This window comes from Pongo pygmaeus, chromosome 15 (assembly GCF_028885625.2).
Source record: "Pongo pygmaeus isolate AG05252 chromosome 15, NHGRI_mPonPyg2-v2.0_pri, whole genome shotgun sequence".
Lineage (NCBI taxonomy): Eukaryota > Metazoa > Chordata > Mammalia > Primates > Hominidae > Pongo > Pongo pygmaeus.
In genome coordinates, this window is record NC_072388.2 from 50,368,238 (window position 1) to 50,387,100 (window position 18,863).

At 35.1% G+C, this 18,863-nt stretch overlaps 1 protein-coding gene across 6 annotated transcripts in view; it reads left to right on the forward strand.

Moving 5' to 3' along the window:
- Positions 1-18,863, forward strand: part of FRMD6 (FERM domain containing 6) — a 240,754-nt gene that overhangs the window by 196,406 nt on the left and 25,485 nt on the right. For 3 of the 6 annotated variants that reach the window (XM_063651224.1, XM_054448689.2, XM_063651223.1), the window contains 5 exons: positions 3,161-3,405; positions 11,672-11,762; positions 14,597-14,676; positions 16,245-16,321; positions 18,479-18,665. In XM_063651224.1, coding sequence (XP_063507294.1) covers positions 3,307-3,405; positions 11,672-11,762; positions 14,597-14,676; positions 16,245-16,321; positions 18,479-18,665 — 534 coding nt within the window. In that variant the 5' untranslated portion in view covers positions 3,161-3,306. Of the gene's footprint in view, positions 1-3,160; positions 3,406-11,671; positions 11,763-14,596; positions 14,701-16,244; positions 16,322-18,478; positions 18,666-18,863 lie in introns of all 6 variants that reach the window. The other 3 variants (XM_063651222.1, XM_054448687.2, XM_063651221.1) reach the window with 1 other exon arrangement.

An 18,863-nucleotide genomic window follows, 5' to 3' on the forward strand; every position in this document is an offset into this window, starting at 1 on the left:
CATATTGTTTCTGTAAGTTGGGTATTAATAAATAAAGAGGCTGGGTGGGGTTTGATCACTATTAAAACTGATTTTTTTTTTTGTTCCCTGGAAAATATGTTACTACCACATGGTCTACCCTTCATAGATAATAGATCCTAAGATCATTGGGCAGGAAAGGGTTGCCCTGTAGTAAGAAATGTGTCCTCCTGGGACTGAGTTGAGATTTAGTTTAGGACACAAAATAAGTAGCCAATGGCTGTTGTGAGGCTGACTTCTAGAATTCAAATTGGTATAAATTTAATCTAATTCTTTTCCCCAGGACTGCCCAATATAAGATTAAGTTTTATACTGGCGCATATTAGCGATATGGCCATTTTGCCACTTCAGTGGAGCCTTTTAATCAGCTTTAATGCTGTCTTGGGTAAAGTAAAAACTTAATCTCTCTCTTTAAGGGCTTTTCTAGTTTGCCATCCTCAAAGCAGAAAAAGCAGCAATGAAGCAGTGCTGTTTCATATAGACTCTGCTTTTATTAAATTTGCTTCAATAACCCTCTTCCAGTCATCTTTTGTGCTGCATATTTGAACCATAAAATAAGCAAAAATTGTACCCAAATGAAAATTTCAAGTTATTTTAATGAAGCTCTGGAAACATCCCACAGCTCAGAAGATATTTTTTCCTAGTTTATTTTTTAAATTCTGGAAAGTAGGTCAGTAGACATACCCTGCTTTAATTGGTTTAATTAGAAGTGAAAAGTTATAGGACTAACTCAATTTGAAGTATAGATTTAAATAAGAATTATACTGGGATGAATATTACTTAAGGGTTTTAATTTAAGATGCATTTAATCAAAGCTTATAATTTCTTCTTGAAAAGATTTATATTGCAAAAAGGAAGACTAAGTGTTGGAATATATCAATATATAGGGAAAAATTTTGCCATGAAAATTTTGCCATGAAATATAATACTTGATAAAATCATTTTAGAATTGTATCTCTAAATGGTATGCCTAAGAATATTGTTCTATAGGACCTTAATAGATATGCCTTGGGGGAAGAAAGTATTGTGTGCTCAAGTAAGTTTGAGATATACTGCATTAAATATAAGAAGTTGCCTGCAGCACTTCTCAGAGCCTTTAACACTTTCTCATTTCTAAGAGAGGACATACATAGGGTACAGTACTTTGCAAACCTATTTATCCCTGTACCACCTAGTAACATTTTTCAGGAAAATGTTTTGAGCACACGAATTTGACCTGTTTTAGGAATTCATACCTTTGACAATGTTGAGGACCTTGTTTTTTCTATTATAAAGATGATGTGATATTCACATATATTACTTTTTCCCAATTCTCTATCTTTAAGATATTTTTCCAATGTATTATATTCAACCCTTTGCTCAGTCTCTTCCTTCTGCTAGCTAAAGTGGTGGTTTCCATCTGTTGCTACACATCAGAAATACCTAGCTCTGACCCTGGAGATTGTATGAATAGAAATGCCAGACTACCTGCTCAGGATTCTGTATGCATTACAAACACCCAGGTGATTCTGATGCAGCCAACGCTGGTCCTCCAACTGATGCTTTGGAATTGTTGAAGGAAAAGCATGTGTTTTTTTTTTTCTAGATGGATGAGTAGCTTGGGGCATAGTTTGTGGTGCTAGAGCACATGGGTTAACCATCCATCCTAGTGAGAATGATAGCACAGGCCTCCGATGACCCCACGAGGTGATGTACTGACTATAACCTAACATGAGATGATGATTATTCTTTAAGAAAAGCAGAATACTTCTAAATGGGCTTTTAGCCACCTTCCTAATAATGAAGTACCGTATATATGATTACCATTTGTTTTAGTTTCAAGTAATTCCCTTGTAAATGATGTTTTATTTATTCTTTAAGAATACTAGATTATATTTTCTAAATGTGCCAAGTATCTAAGAATACATTCTTTCCCCTCCTGCTGATAAGAGTTACACATTTAACCTTAAGCAAATCGGCCAAGATTCTATTTCATTTATGCTTTGATTTATGTGAGTATTAATGTATTTTCTGTGAAAATTGTATGGTTATATATACTCTCCACCTAGTAAAACAGTTCCATGTTCCTGGAAATAGTCTTTTACATCCTACAAACGGAGCTGGAAAGGAATAATATAAATACTAATGGTCTGAGAGACAACTAGTCTTGACATGTCTTGGTTGAATAGTGTTCTATTAGCAACAATATATGAAATACTAGACACACCCATTAAAAGTAGAAAATACCCACTACTGATTTAAAATTATTCTGCAAGATCTCACCAATGCAATGAGACATAAAACAGAAATAATGGGTGTAATTATTGAAAATTGGAGATAAAATTTCTATTACTTGCAAACAAAATTCTGTATGTCAAAAACCTGATAAGTTAAACAATACAGTTAATATGTTTAATAGAACTAATTAGATAAGAGAGGCATCCAAAATCCATTTTTTCTATACAAACATGGTTTGATATATACAGTCTTGTTTTATCTGTGTATTAATTGGTTTATGAAATAATAAATGGAAAAATCAAGTATGCATTATTAGGTTAAAGAAGCAGGAGAGACAGAGCTATAAAAACTAAGAAGAATGTTGTAAGGAGGGCTTAACAACCAGGATAAATGTCGTAGAGAGATCCATTAAAGTGATGGCCTAGAGATCACGGGCTTCCTTTGGCAAAGCCACGTTGGTGAAGTGAAGGAAGTGGAAGCCAGACCACAATGGCTGAAGAATGAATGCAATGTAGGAGCCAAGACATTTATTTGAGTTTGATAGTAATGAACGAGAATTTTCTTATTGCTGTTGTTTTTGTCATTTCATGTTCAAAACCCTTTATCTCCCATGTGGGACTGAAAATTCCTCCAAGACAGGATCTCTGTTTCTGTGAGGCCTGTAGTGCTTAGTACATCCTTGAATGTGTGAGGCTCTCATTGGTTGTAAGTTTAATTCCTGACTGTGGATGAAAGCTTTAAAACTTTGTGGGCAAAATACAGAATGAATTTCAGTGAGTTCCCATGTATTAAACAGGGTGGTGCTGGCTGGAGACATGCTGTCCCTGTGCCCACAAGAGTAGTAGTGCTGTGCTCATCTTCCTGACCCGCTCTTCACAGTCTTCACCACCTTTCTTCAGGAGTCTCCCCTTTGGCTTTTTCACAGCTATGAAACCCACGTAGTCGAACACCGTGATGCTTCTCCTGCAGGGCGTGTGATGAGGAGGCGAGCTTGGCTTTGGAGTGCTGGGAACCTGAGGAATTGCCAAGGACCCAGAGCCCAGCCCTGACCACCAGAGTGCCCAAAACACAATGAACAAATTGAATTTCCATAACAACAGAGTCATGCAAGACCGCCGCAGTGTGTGCATTTTCCTTCCCAACGATGAATCTCTGAACATCATCATAAATGTGAGTAGATCCAGTTTTAGAAATGTCTAAATATTGTGTTTTCACTGTGGCCACATTCAACTTATGACTTGATTAAGGGTGAAGTCTTTACAGAATTAGGGCAGTAATCATGTGGGAGAATTGGGTTGTCAAATAGTCCATACATACATTAACTTAGCTTTGTAGCTTGTGTGTAGCTGCCTTCAACATTCTCTCACCTGGGTTAGAATTAGAGGACTGTGGTTACTATATTGAAAAACAAACATTTGCTCTTTTTAAACTTTGGATCGAAATATAACTTTTATTGAAGTATTTGAATTTGTGTCTTAAATGCTTAGAGTTGTCACCCACACACATGAAATGGTAATCATCGCTATTAGGTTGGTGCAAAAGTAATTGTGGCTTTCGCCATTGAAAGTAGTATCAAAGACTACAATTACTTTTGCACCAACCTAGATAGTTTTTTTTTGTTTTTGTTTTTGTTTTTTTTTGCTTTTTGAGACAGAGTCTCACTCTGTCACCCAGGCTGGAGTCACCCGGGCATGATCTCAGCTCACTGCAACCTCCGCCTCCTGGGTTCAAGTGATTCTCCTGCCTCAGCCTGCCAAGTAGCTGGGATTACTGGCATGCACCACCACGCCTGGCTAATTTTTTATATTTTAGTAGGGACAGGGTTTCACCATATTGGCCAGGCTGGTCTCGAACTCCTGACCTCAGGTGATCCGCCTCGGCCTCCCATAGTGTTGGAATTATAGGCGTCAGCCACCGTGCCCAGCCTTAGATAGCTTTTTAATATGCATCTTGATTTTATCTTAAGAGTAGCCGAAGTCTAGCCAATTTCCGGGACTAGGTGCGTAGGCTGAACATTTGAGCACTAAGCTGTTGCTTATGGTTTGTGAGTCATAGTCAACTTGCTTAGATAACCTGAACATTGAGGAATGTGATATTTTTTTAACTTTAAAAAATTGAGTTATAATTTACATACTGCAAAGTATAGAAACCTTATGTGTGCAGCTCAGTGAATGTTTACAATTGTATACATCCATGTAACCATCACTGTTTGAGATATAAAACATTTCCAGCACCCTAGAAAGATCCTTTGTGACTCCTCCTAGTCAACATCCTTCCCCTAAAGGGTAAAAACTATTCTGATCTCTTGTCACCAAAGTTTTGCTTGTTTCTGAACTTCATGAAGCTGAAGTTATGTGATATATTCTCTTCTGGCTTTTACTCAACATTTGGCCTGTGAAATTTATTCATGTGAATCCATGTGACAGTAATTCTTTCTTTTACATTGTTGCGTGATATTCCATTGTACGAACACACCCAATCTATTCATCTACCGTTGATGGATAGATATTGGGTTGTTTTAAGTTTTGGGCTATTGTAAAACTGTTATGAACATGTTGTGTGTATGCACATGTAGAAATATTTCTCGGTTTATACTGAAGAGTAATTGTGAATCATAGGTTACACTATGTTTAGCCTTGGTAGAGACTGCCAAACAATTTTATGGTAATCAGTGTCATGCCTAACATTTTTCAACCCCTCTCTGTGTTATCATCTTTCATACTGTTTCTTTCATAGATTGTATTCTGATGGAATTAGAGGAAAAAATTTCCTTAGTGCATGACTTGAATTAGTTTCCTATATGTTACTATGTTTTTATTTATTTATTTTGACTTTGATTTTTTTTTTTTTTGAGACAGAGTCTTTCTCTGCTGTCCAGGCTGCAGTGCAGTGATACAATCTTGGCTGTCTGCTGTCCAGGCTGCAGTGCAGTGATACAATCTTGGCTCACTGCAGTCTCTGCCTTCCAGGTTCAAGCGATTCTCCTGCCTCAGCCTCCTGAGTAGCTGGGACTACAGGTGCCTGCCACCACACCTGGCTAATTTTTGTAATTTTAATAGAGACGGGGTTTCACTATGTTGGCCAGGCCGGTCTTGAACTCCTGACCTCAAGTGATCCGTCCGCCTCGGCCTCCCAAAGTGCTAGGATTACAGGCGTGAGCCATTGCGCCTGGCCATGTTACTATATTTTCAATCCAATTGCTATGTAAAAGAATATTTCTAAATATTATGCTGAAATATATATGACATTTAAATAACTTCATTAAAAAGTTTAGCTAAGAAAAGTTTCTGCTTATTGCTATAGTCATTTTGGCTTTATTCTGACAATCAACACAATTTCTTAATTTACTGCTGTATCCTCATTTTTGCCTATAGGGATTGTCTGAGGATCCAATAGGCCTGCCTATTGGATGAACTTTCTCATCTTTTGGGCAGAATTTCCAATGATTAGCTACATTGCTGCTCAGGGTAACTGAAATTGTTTTTGGATGTGTGAAGTGGTAGGCTATTATTCTGACAGCATTTGGTTTTTTAAACTGAATAAAAATCGACAATATATCTCTTTTTTCAGTGTGGGCACTAGCAAAATAAGTTATAATTGAATCCTACTTACGTATGTGAATATTTTGTTTTACTTTTTATACAGTTATATAAAAGATATCCAATAATTTTTTAAAATATACATAATCTAGGACATATAGCATAAGCACTTAAGAAACTTCTCTCACTTTCATTTGTCTTCTTACCTGGTGCAATGTGTGTGAATGTGTGTGTATGTGTGTGTGTGTACACACACAAACCCGTTGTGGAACAACACCTTACCACATTTAAGTGAAGGGAAGGCTAATCTAACTTAGTGAAGAATACTGAAAGCTGACTATAATTTTCAAAGAAATTAATTTATACTAAAATCTCAGCTGAGGAAGATAGTTATAGAGAACAGACTGGAAGATAGCCAGTTCATTTGTTCCTATGGATCAGTGGTTTTGAAACTTGAATGTACGTCAGAATTATTTGGAGCAGCTTACTAATATTCAGATTGTGTAGTCTATGGCCACACTACCCTGAATGTTGCCTGATCTCATGTGATCTCAAAAGCTAAGCAGGGTCAGGCCTGGTTAGTACTTGGATGAGAGAAATGCCATTGTAGTGAGTCTGAGGCAGGATGCAAGGATCGCATTTCATAAGATGCCCTAAATAGATGCTATAGATACTCTAAAATTTGAGCGAAACAGGCAAAGATCTATGTGCCAGCACCACCTAGTTTCTTTCACTCTCTGGAATTCTGGTTACTCGATTGTGTTTCAACTTGCCCAGTACCTGGTACCTAGTGGGTACTGAATTTGTATTAGCTTCATTTCTGTCCTCCCTCTGTAGAATAATTGAAGAGTAGTATGGAAGTGAAAGCACATGGATACACTTAAAACACACAGACCTGAATTCAAATCTCATATCTGAATGACTTTGGGAAAGTTAATTATACCTCTTCCAGCCTCAACATCTTCACCTTTAAAATGAGAATAATACTTATGCTGCAGGTTGATTGTGAGAATTTAGGATTAACACTCAGCATGATTTCTGATGCATATATAATAGCTGCCATTATCATTTTAATCCCTAGGCAGAGATAAATTGTACTTTTTCAACTCTTCTCTTTTACAGTGTTAGTATGATAATCTCTCTAAGATGGTTAGGACTATGATCATGGACTGTGAGGTCATATATCACGATTAAGGTGGGTGTTAGAGTTACTGGTACCTGGGTTGAAATCCCTACTCCACAACTTTGCAATGTAGGGCACATTTTCTAGTTGTGTTGTTTTGTTGCTTTGGTTTCCTCATTTGTGAAGTAGGGATAATTTTACCCTATGCACAGGGACATTGCAAGGATTTAAAGATGTCACATGCATGAAGAATTTAGTGATGTGCCTGGCATATGGGAATTGCTCAGTAAGTGAACCCTTGAGTATCAATTTACTTGTTTTTATTTCCTTGAACTGTTTGTTCATTTCATTAGTGTACTCTGTTGATAAACCAAGATGAAGAGTCTGAATCCCATGTAGGCCTGTAAGATTTCTTATTTCAGGGCAGGTCTAAGGTAAGACACAAGCATGTAGACTCACTATGCCCAAACTCCTCTCTAGTAAGCAGTTGGACCAAAGAAGGGACTAGGTTAAGTAGGATGGAGGCTTCCCCACTACCAGAAAAACAATTCATGGCTGCCAAGAGGCCCTCCCTTTTTACAAAGTGTTATCTTTGTGTTCAGAAAATAGCAGTCAATGTGTATAGAGTTTGAGTGTAATAAATTAACTGTAGCAAAAACGATTTTATTAACTAATTTTTTCATAATTTCTCTCTATATATTTTTAACAATGAAAGTTTGCTCCCTGACAGGTGTGGTTGATAGAATGTCACCTTTTTGCATATGGAATAAATTTAGTGTTTTGGTCATTCTGAATTCCCTGTGAGTTGCATTAATAGAAGCTATTTTAAATGATTTTAATCATCAGGCAAATATGGAAACTTGGGACAATTTTGGAAGGAAAACCATTGTAAATGTAGGAGCCATAAAGATTTGAGTGATGTAATTGTGGCCACGAGCTTATATGTCTTCACTAGACTAAGCAATTCTTTTTTTCTAGAGTATATTTTAAACATTCCTGCACAATAACAAACCGTTAACATTTAGGATCACATGCTATTTTAATTTAAAAGTCCATATAAAGGCTGGGTGAGTTGGCTAACACCTGTAATCCCAGTGTTTTGGGCGGCTGAGGCAGGAGAATCATTTGAGGTTAGGAGATTGAGACCAGGCTGGGCAACATAGTGAGACCCCTGTCTCTACATAAAATTTAAAAATTAGCCAGGCATGGTGGCACTGCCTGTGGTCCTAGCTACTTGGAAGGCAGAGGTAGCAGGACCGCTTTAGCCTGAGAGGTTGAGGTTGCAATGAGCTGTGATCATGCCACTGCACTCCAGGTTGGGCAACGGAGTGAGACCTTGCCTCAAGGGGGAAAAAAAAGTCCATATAGAGTATATTTTTAGATAAAGCTTTAATTCTTATTCTTAATACCTCATACTGTATAGCACTTTTTAACATTCCCATTGCTCCTGAAGATTAAAGAACTTGAGAAATTTCACAATCAGCTAAAATGTAGCCTTAAAGACTCATAATATGCAAATATAGAAAACTCAAGCTTATTTTCACAGCAGGAAAGACTTCAGAGCCATGGTCTTATTTAATTATAGTTTTTTAATAAGAGCACTGCTTACTTGATATTTGTTAAAGAGCTTTACCAGTAGGCTTCAAATACTTGATTTAAACTAGCAGAACAATAATAAATGTATGGGCTGCATGGAGGAAATATATAACGTTATTTGGTCTACAGTCACACAAGGTTAAAACAGTTTATTTCCTATACATTTAGTTTGTGGTTTGGAATTTTAACTTCTTATTGCATTTTATCTTGGCTGCCTTGTACCCAACGTTTTTAAATACAGTCAAACTAAGGATTAAAGGTGCTGTAAACAACATGACATTTTAAGTCACAAATTTGTAGTATATAGTTCAACTTAAAGAATTTTATATGATGTTTGATGTGTTCTCCTCTTCCTTATCATTGTTTAAGTTTATTTGTAAAGTAGAATTATGATGATAATGGAACTCAAAATCCAGAGGCCTTTTAAAGTGAATGTTGGAAATGACATAGGACTTCTATGGGACAGAAATCTAGGATGTCAGGTGATTCAAGCTAGCTGTACACAAAGAGAATGATAATGATTCCCCATTGGCAAATGTGTTCTCCAGTGGTGTTGGTGGGTGGGTTTGCATTTATACAGTTTTCCTAAAATGCTGAATGTTATATTTATAAAATGGTTTGCTCAGTAATTCAGGGAGTGGTCTTGATCTCTAGTCATGGAACAGAATGAAGGTGAGGAGGAGCCCACAGGCAATCAGATTCCTGGCTTTCATTCATCGAACATTTACTGAGTACCTACTATACATCCTGAATGTAAAATAAGACACTGTCCCTGCATGAGTTCCTGGTACTTCCAAGCAGCTCACTTGGTGCTACTTTGGTCTTAAATATCTTCTGCTCTTTCCAGTGGGTAAGATACTTTAGGTTGATTGCTATTTAATAATGAATGTGGAAAAGAGCAGTAAACCCATTCTTACTACAGTCGGAATTATCACCACTTCTGAATTGTTTGACTTTCAAATTTCAAGGGATCTTGGCATGTCTTTATTTTCCTAATCTGAGTTTCATATTAAGATATGATAAAGTCATTAATTCAGAGTTAATTTTTAGAATTTATAATAACTTAAACTCATTGTCATTATCATTGAAAAAAAGGATTTGAAAGCAAATAGTACTAAAAAGGGGAGATGCCATATGTAATGCGTATAGGTAAAATGATAAACTGTCATGTTACAATATTTTAATATATATATTTAATAATTAAAGTATTTTAATACACAAATAAGCTGTGAGTTGCTACCTTTGCCACTATTAGTGATATGACTTTAAGCTTTCTGAGTTCTATTTTCAGAAAATAAATTGACCTGGGTGGTTTCTTAAAGTCTGTCCAAACTCTAATAAACCTTGATGATTCTGAAGTCAACAAGATAGAATCAGCAGAATTACTGTCCTCCATAATACTACTTTAAACATTTGAGAAAGCATTATTATGAGATAATAATTATTATTTGTAATAATAATACAAATATTTGTATGAATTATTATTTATAATAATAATATTGAGAAAGAAAATTGTATATTTTAAAGACTATCAGTTAACTTTTGACTTGTCAGAATAACTTATCGCCAGAGTTACAAATTAATATGGCTTTGTGATTGAATTATACTAAGACTCAGAAAAGGAATCTGGTTTAGGCACTAAAAATATATTAGACAAAATAACAGTGATTAATTAAAAGCTAGGTAGGCTGGGCATGGTGTCTCATCCCTGTAATCCCAGTACTTTGGGAGGCCAAGATGGGAGGATTGCTTGAGGTCAGGAGTTTAAGACCAGCCCAGGCAACATAGTGAGAGACCCTGTCTCTACAAAAAAAAAAAAAAAAAAAAAAGTTGGTTGAGACTCTGTCTTTGAAAAAAAGTCTAGACCAACTCATTGTACAGTAGATGAGTTTTTGGGGTAGGCTATTAGGAAGAAAGCTTTCCTTGAAAAGATACTTGCCCTGAGTAGACATCCCTCAAAAGAAGATGTACACATGACCAATAGGCTTATGAAAAAATGCCCAGCGTCACTAAATAGCAGGGAAATGTGAAATCTCCCACCTGTTAGAATGGCTGTTATCAAAAAGACAAAAGGTAACAAGTGTTGACGAGGATGTTGCTGGGAATGTAAATTAGTACAGACATTATGGAAAGCAGTATGGGGGTTCCTCAAAATATTAAACATAGTACTACCATATGATCCAGGAACCCCATTCCTGGGTATGTACCCAAAGGAGATGAAATCATTATGTCAAAGAGACATCTGCACTCCCATGTATATTGCAGTATTATTCATAACAGTCAAGGTATGGAATCAACCTAAGTGTGCACCAGTGGATAAATGGATAAAGAAAATGTGGCACAAATACACAATGGAACACAATTCAGCCTTTAAAAAGAGGGAAATCATGTCATTTGCAATAATGGATGAACCTGGAGGATGTTAGGTTTAATGAAATAAGCCAGGCACAGAAAGACAAACCCTGTATAATCTAAAGAAGTCTTACTCAGGGAAGCAGAGAATAGAATGATGGTTACCTGAGACTGAGGAGTTAGGGGGACTGGGGAGATGTTAGTAAAAAAATACAATATTTCAGTTAGGAGGAATAAGTTCAAGAGATTTATTGTACAACATGGTGACTGTAGTTAATGATGATGTATACTGGAAAATGCTAAGAATAAATGTTAAGTGTTCTCACCACAAAAAGATACATATGTGACATAATGCATATGTTAGTCTGATTTATTCATTCCACAGTATATACATATATCAAAACATTATGTTGTGTACCATAAATATATACAATTTTATCAGTCAATTAAAAAAACAAATGAATAAAAATTTTTTAAAAAAGATACTTGCCAAATAAATATTTTTAGTAATCTGAGTAGGCTATGCTGCTTACTTTCTGAAACTCATTTATCATTTATCATGCACCATGGTTTCAGAGCTTTGTCCATGTATGGTAAGATCTGTGAGTCCTGTACTTTATTACCATGTTGTAAAAACTGGTACTGTGATCATCATTACTGAAACACAACCCCAGGTTAAAGTGATTTGGATAAAGCAGCAGTTGTTTTCTACTGTCAGCTTGTCCTTTCAAGGAGTATATTTACGACGCATTAAATTGCCTGATTGTGGCTCCCTGGGTGGACTTAGTTGAATTGTTATTTTACGTCATGTCTTTTTCCCCTACAGGTTAAGATTCTGTGTCACCAGTTGCTGGTCCAGGTTTGTGACCTGCTCCGGCTAAAGGACTGCCACCTCTTTGGACTCAGTGTTATACAAAGTAAGTCTTAGAGCCCTCTCTGATGGATTTAGCCAACTATCCCTGAGGAAATGACATCTTATAGCTGTAACGTAAATTGGGCATATTGTTATAAAACTGTGATTGTCAAAATACCCATGGACTAATTTTCATTTTTAGTGTAGGTGTAGTATTTGTTTTTTAATCTCAATTTCTGTGCATTTTTTACAATATTTAGGATTTTAGGCATGTATTTATTATAGTTTGAACTTAAAAATTGATTCCTCTTTGGGAATCTAGATTCTATGTGTTTGCTCTTCCATGTTTTAATGAAGCAAGCTTGATTTTTGTTTCCTTGCATTCAGGGAGCAGCTGGAGTACTTAGGAAAGTAATTTAATTTGTTTTATAATTTTTGACATTAAACTGACTTCTCTTTTCAAGTTCTCTTGCTATTAACTATACAGTAGCACAAAGTAATTATTAATTTAATCTTATTTTCTATTTTTCTCTCTTACCCCTTCTTTTTTTTCCAGTCAGACTATATGACTTGGAAATATCAGGTCATTTTCTTCTATATTCTTTATGAGGAGAAGATTTTTAAGTAAAGGACTTCATATAAGCTTTCTTCTCTCATAACACCTTAGTTAGAGTTAAATTTCTGGGACTTCTCTAAAGCCATTTATTATAAGCTTTCTTCCTTCAAATTATATTTTTAAATTTCTCTAATTTAGTCTTCTATATATCTTTGCTCATTTTGTCAAGAAGAGTTTTTTTTGGTGCGGTGTATTTAATTCTGTCTTATTCTTGAATATGGTTTATTTTCTACTGCTGGAATTGGTTTAAAGGCTTAAGATATCTTGGAAATCTGGTCAATACAATAACATGTTTACACCTGCCAAGTTGGAAAGGATATCAGTATAAAGTTGGTCAGCTGATAAACAAGGCCCCTTTCCCCCAAAATGTAGACTGTTTTCAGTTGCCTTTTTAGGAGAGGCTAAAGAGCATGGAGCAGGGAACACATCAGGACCTTGTGAATCAGCCATTTGCTCTTCAGTTTCTTCCTGTGGTAGTCAAAACAATAAAACACAGTTGCTAAGCTCCATCCTTGTGTTAGTGCATACTTCAGTCATTCTTTCAGCGAAGAGTCTGAGAGCCATAAGAGGCTCTATAGATTCTGAGTAACTTTTAGTATTCCATGCTCAAAGTTAATTCTTCTTACTACAACTACTACTAGATCCTTATTGTTCAACAAATCAGTCCAATAAAACCAGTTTATAGCTTCCTTAGTTTTCAAAATAATTTTTAAGATGTCCTTTTTAAAAAAGAGATAGTAGTATGGTGAAAGAACATTGAAACAGGAATCGGTTGACCTGGTTCTAATTCCGGTTCCACCCCTAACTAGCAGCGTGGCTTTGGACATGCCACTTGACTTCTCTCAATGTCAGTTTTTTCACGTCAAATGGAAATTACTACTCCACTGGCTTTGCAGGATTGATGTGTGTTGAGAATTCTTAAGGTATAAAGCTCTGGTCAAATTGTAGGTGGCAGAGGTATAGTGGCAGTTTAAAAATATATATATGTACTATTATGGTGAACAGTCTTAATTCTATTCATTATGTTGCTTCTTTAGGTGGGAACTCAAGCCAAACACAAATCAGTTTCGACAGGAAGATTGTCTGGTCTTGTCTATTTCATGTTTAATCAGTGATAGGAGAGATGGGAGATAGTGTTAGTTGACCTAATAACTGGATTTAAGTAGCATTCTTTTTCTTGTCTCTGGGATCTCTTTTCTAACCCTTTCATTAAAATTGGTTAACTTAATGTCATTTATAACCAATGAGTAACTTTACCCTTCCTATTTTCTTCTGGCATTTTTCCAGTCAAATCCCAGTATTCAGCTTGGAGTCAAAGTGTAGCAAAGTGTGCACATCTTTGGAGTAGTCAAAGAGACACACTTCCAGAACAGGTACATTTTTATGCAGAGCTTTCCGTGAAGATGTCTCCTTAGTGATAGTTAGAATAAAAGGAATTTAAAAAAGACTTAAAACTTTGTACAATATAGGAATGCCAAAGACTTCTTTTGTGAAATCTCTCTCTCTTCTAAGATTATCTTTGGGAAATATGAAAATGTTTGTTTTCTACCAGCTTCTTTCACGTGTTTAGATCACTTTAACATAGGTTTTAGCAGTCTTATTTTCTGTTCACCTTATGAGCATCATCCCCTGGAAAGGATATTTTGGCATCCATACTTGTTTTTCATAAAATGTTTCTTTTCCGTGAAATTGATCCCAAAGGCAGTGTGAGTAAGGGTTTATCATTTTGTCATGCTGTGTTTTGCTGTGTGTGGAACACAGACAAGAAATAGTCTTAAAGATTAGTCTTCACAAAATGTGGGTCAGACTTCTCACTTGGAAATGAGCTGATACCATGTTTTCTAATTTCTTACATAGCAATTAAGATGGTGTTTCTGCCCTGCTTTATTATTTTGTACGTATGAGAGAGAGCAGCCTTTTTTGAGCTGAACAAAAGCATGTTTTCCTAAGACTAACACCCACAGTGTTAGAAGTTAGACTATAAGTCATAATGACCCTAGAAACTAAGAAAAAGCCGAAGTTGGAAACTAAGATTTCTTCTAAATATTATATACTTTAATAGTATGTGTTATTGCAAAAGCAAAAGAATTCACAAGTATATCATTAATGTCTAGTTCACAGGACCTTTTATCTTCTAGTATCTCTTTGGGTTTTCTAATATGTGAATTCAGACTACATTCACAAATCTTGAGGCTTTAAAAGAAACTTGTTTCTTTCTATATTTTTTTTCTTTTAAAAATCCTTTCTTTAGCATCTGGTCTCCTTTTTTTTTTAATGTACAGATAATGAACATGTGTATATGGAGTTGTCACAAAAGCTTTACAAATATTGTCCAAAAGAATGGAAGAAAGAGGCCAGCAAGGTACGACAATACGAAGTCACTTGGGTGAGATTACATTTATAAGCAAAATTATTTTGATTTTTTAAAAAAAATGTTTATTTTAGCTGTTATACATTAGAAGAAAACTGTAAGCAATACTTTATATACTATACTATATTTTCTACTATATCTACTAAGTTATATATAGTATATATATATACACTTTAGAACTTATAATTTTCTTTTCCCGTTTTCTATATATGCTAAGTATATATATAGTAGTATATATACTTAGTATATATATAGTAGTATATATACTTAGTATATATATAGTAGTATATATACTTAGTATATATATAGTAGTATATATACTTAGTATATATATAGTAGTATATATACTTAGTATATATATAGTAGTATATATACTTAGTATATATATAGTAGTATATATACTTAGTATATATAAAAAATGGGAAAAGAAAATTATAAGTTCTAAAGTGTATATATATATATAGATACTATATATACACTATATATATAGATACTATATATACGCTATATATATACTTAGTATATATAGAAAATGGGAAAAGAAAATTATAAGTTCTAAAGTATATATATATATACACTATATATACTTAGTATATATAGTAGAAAATATAGTATAGTATATAAAGTATGTATAGTATATATAGTATATATACTTAGTATATATAGAAAATGGGAAAAGAAAATTATAAGTTCTAAAGTGTCACATTAATCAAGTATTAATAGCTTATAGAAAATAATAAATAGAATCTGGATTATCTGTTAAATAATGTTGGATAATAACTTCAGTAATCTTGGAATAATGCTTTTAAATGAAAAGTATGGAAAAATTATTTGCTCTTCTTTTGTGGCTATGCTAGGTGTCAAAATTGCTGTTCTAGAAGTTATTACTAATTTTCAAATCTACTTTTACTGTACTTGCATTTAATGCTTTGCCCATTCATTATACTGGTGCTTTATTTCACAAACATTAATTTCATTTACATGAGAGAACATTAATAGGGAATTCACCTCGTGTTTCCAGAACCTCCCTAGTAAGTCAGGAATAGTAATCCTAGATCCTCTAATTTGTATTTAAGGAGTCTTGGAATAAACTAGAAGGCTACTTCAAAGCCACCTACAAAGTAAAGAACATGAATGTCTAAATAAACAAACAGCATATTAGAATTTGGTATGTGGAATGTCAGAGGAACAAGAGAACATTTGTAATAAGGAGCAATGGTCACCACAGGGAACAGAGCTGAGCAAGGAGCTGGATCTCAGCTAGAAATTTCCACTGGCATTTATTTTTATCCTCCCTTATGTTGTCATTGGCATTACAATGAATGAAAATCAGATAGAGGGATGGTGCCCTGTTTTGTTTTATAACTTCCTAATTTTATATGAACCTGGTATCTATATAGGACAACTGTCTACCTACTACAAGCCCCTACTCATTATAAGTAAATAAAACCTATCAGTGATCAAAAAGTATCTTGCAAATAATTGTATTTTGGTTGCTTTTGAAACTCATTTTCAAAGTAACTAGAAATAGCTTGATTTTTGTGTGCTTTTGTTTTTAGGGTATCGACCAATTTGGACCTCCTATGATCATCCACTTCCGTGTGCAGTACTATGTGGAAAATGGCAGATTGATCAGGTAAGAGGACAGGGAGTGATTCTAAACCCTTTTTTTCCCCCATAGCACTTTTTCTAACATACCAAATAAGTTATGTGTGTTTATTCTTTGTCTTGACCTGTTAGGATATAAACTCTGTAGGAGCAGCGTTTTTTTTGTTTTTAATATTTTGTACGCTGGTATATCCTCAGTCCCTAAAACAGATACAATAGGCATTCAGTAAGTATTTGTTAAATGAAAGAATGTTAGACTATTGATAAAAATATTAACAGTATCATTGGCCCACATTTTCTCCACTCCACGTCTTCATAAACAAATCAGTCTCCAAAAAGATACTTATTTCAAGAAGAAACTAGCAGTTTTGTAAAGAGTGAGGAGATTGATTAAAAGATGATGTTCTTTTCCAGTGGTAAGGTGGGAGTGGGTCAGAGGCAGGAACTCTCCTATAAAAGTGGATGGGTGTTTATATAATCGGTTTTCTTTTCATGTTTGGGGTCTTGTTTATATTCTTGGCAGTAGCCTTTAAAACCAAGATTAAGCCCAGTGAAGCTATCCTATCAGAATCTTAGATGCAATTTGACAAGGGCAGGTAATCGATTCTTTTTCTGGAGGTGTGTGCATGAACAGTAGTAGGCTCAGGGTGCAAATTCAGAATTCACCGTTTCAGAAGCTCAGTCTGTATAGGAGGATTCAGTGCTAGAAAACTTTCAGAGGTGATTTCTTGGCCGATAGAAAATACTAGAAATATGAACTCTGTTTTGCTTATATATTTTTAAACTTTGAGAAGTTCCATGTGAAAGAAACAAAATACATTTGGCTAGTGAGTTATATGTAAAATTAGCTCTTGATATTTTTATCAATGCCAGATGCAAATTAAAAAGTAAAAAAATTAGCCCATAAGGATTTTTTTTAAAAGGCTAAGACACTTCATTAGTTATTCTCAGTTTACATACAGTTTTTACTTATTTTACCTGGTAAGTGTGGCATGACCTGGAAAGAAGGAATATATATATTTAACAAATAGTTAACCCCCTGGGGCTAAGTTTTAATGCATCCCTATACTTCTGCCCCTTTTCCCAGGCATGAACCAGTCCAAACCATCTGTGGTTGGCATTATAAACAAAAGTGCTCTGAAAAGTACTCTGTCCTAAGGGGGGAAAATTTACATAAATTCTTTATTTTTAAGTTCTTTCTACTTAACCATGGTCTTAGTTTAAATAAACCCATATGTGTTTATTGTTATCTGCTAATGACATCAGCTATGAATCTCAGGTAAACATTCAACCTGAAATAATGTAGAGGCAAATGAGCTCATTAAAATATGTACACACACATTTTTACTTTGATCACAAAACCATCCTATTTGCCAGTAAATATTTTCTGGAGCTTTTACCATGTTTTCCCCAGTCAGCATTTCTTAACGTATTTAATGGTGACTGTATTTATTTCTGATCTCAAGAAATTGTAATGAGTGCTCTGTTAGTATTTCCTTTTGTGGGGAGTATAATAATTGTCGTGACATGTGCCTATAAAAACATAACAGTAACGTAACATTCACTTCAAAAAAATCCCCAAAAACAGATTTAAGGAAAGCGTTGATTTCATTTCTTCTTGGAGAAGTTTAAAAAACGGAAAAGAACACCTTTGTTAAGCAAATTTTTTTCCAGAAGAGTATATATGCAAATACTTATAAAGGGCCTTCAGAGTATTTGTAGTGTGTTCAGTTAAAAACTAATAAAAAGAACAGCAAAACACTGAAGCAGGATTGCTCCTCAGATTTTTCCTTATTTATGTCACATGTGCAGCATCATTGTAGCAAGATTGGTACAGACAACACATGTCTAGCTTCTATTCTAATACTTGTTCAGTGAAATATTTACCATTTTAGAGTGGAATGATTCAGACCTTTTTCTTCTCTGAATGAATCAAATGCTGTAAGCCTTAGGAAATGTTATTTTTATTGTCTGGATAGTCTGACTTGGGGTTCTGACTCCCTGCAACCTCAGTGAGGCAGCTATCAGATATTAGCTACAACCACTTCCTTTTCAATGAGGTGGGAGGGAGGAGCAGAAACAGAAGGGCTCCTGTCACCAGATGGAGAGAAGGATTTGGGTTCTGTTTACATGTCATTGGATTGTTCCATCAAAATGTGAGTTCTGTTTTCTTTTATTTTTCTAGTGACAGAGCAGCAAGATACTATTATTACTGGCACCTGAGAAAACAAGTTCTTCATTCTCAGTGTGTGCTCCGAGAGGAGGCCTACTTCCTGCTGGCAGCCTTTGCCCTGCAGGCTGATCTTGGGAACTTCAAAAGGAATAAGCACTATGGAAAATACTTCGAGCCAGAGGCTTACTTCCCATCTTGGGTAAGCACTGTTTTCAAATTCGAAAGAGTGTTTTCTTTCGGCATTTCATAGTGTTGCTACTCATATTCTTTAAGAAATGGGAACACAGATGTTCTGTGGCCAAATTATTTGTGATGCCCAGATATTTAATGCTTAAGAACGTGGTGCACATCATGTCTTCACGTACTTAGTCTGCTTATGGTGAATGGGGGAGAGGAT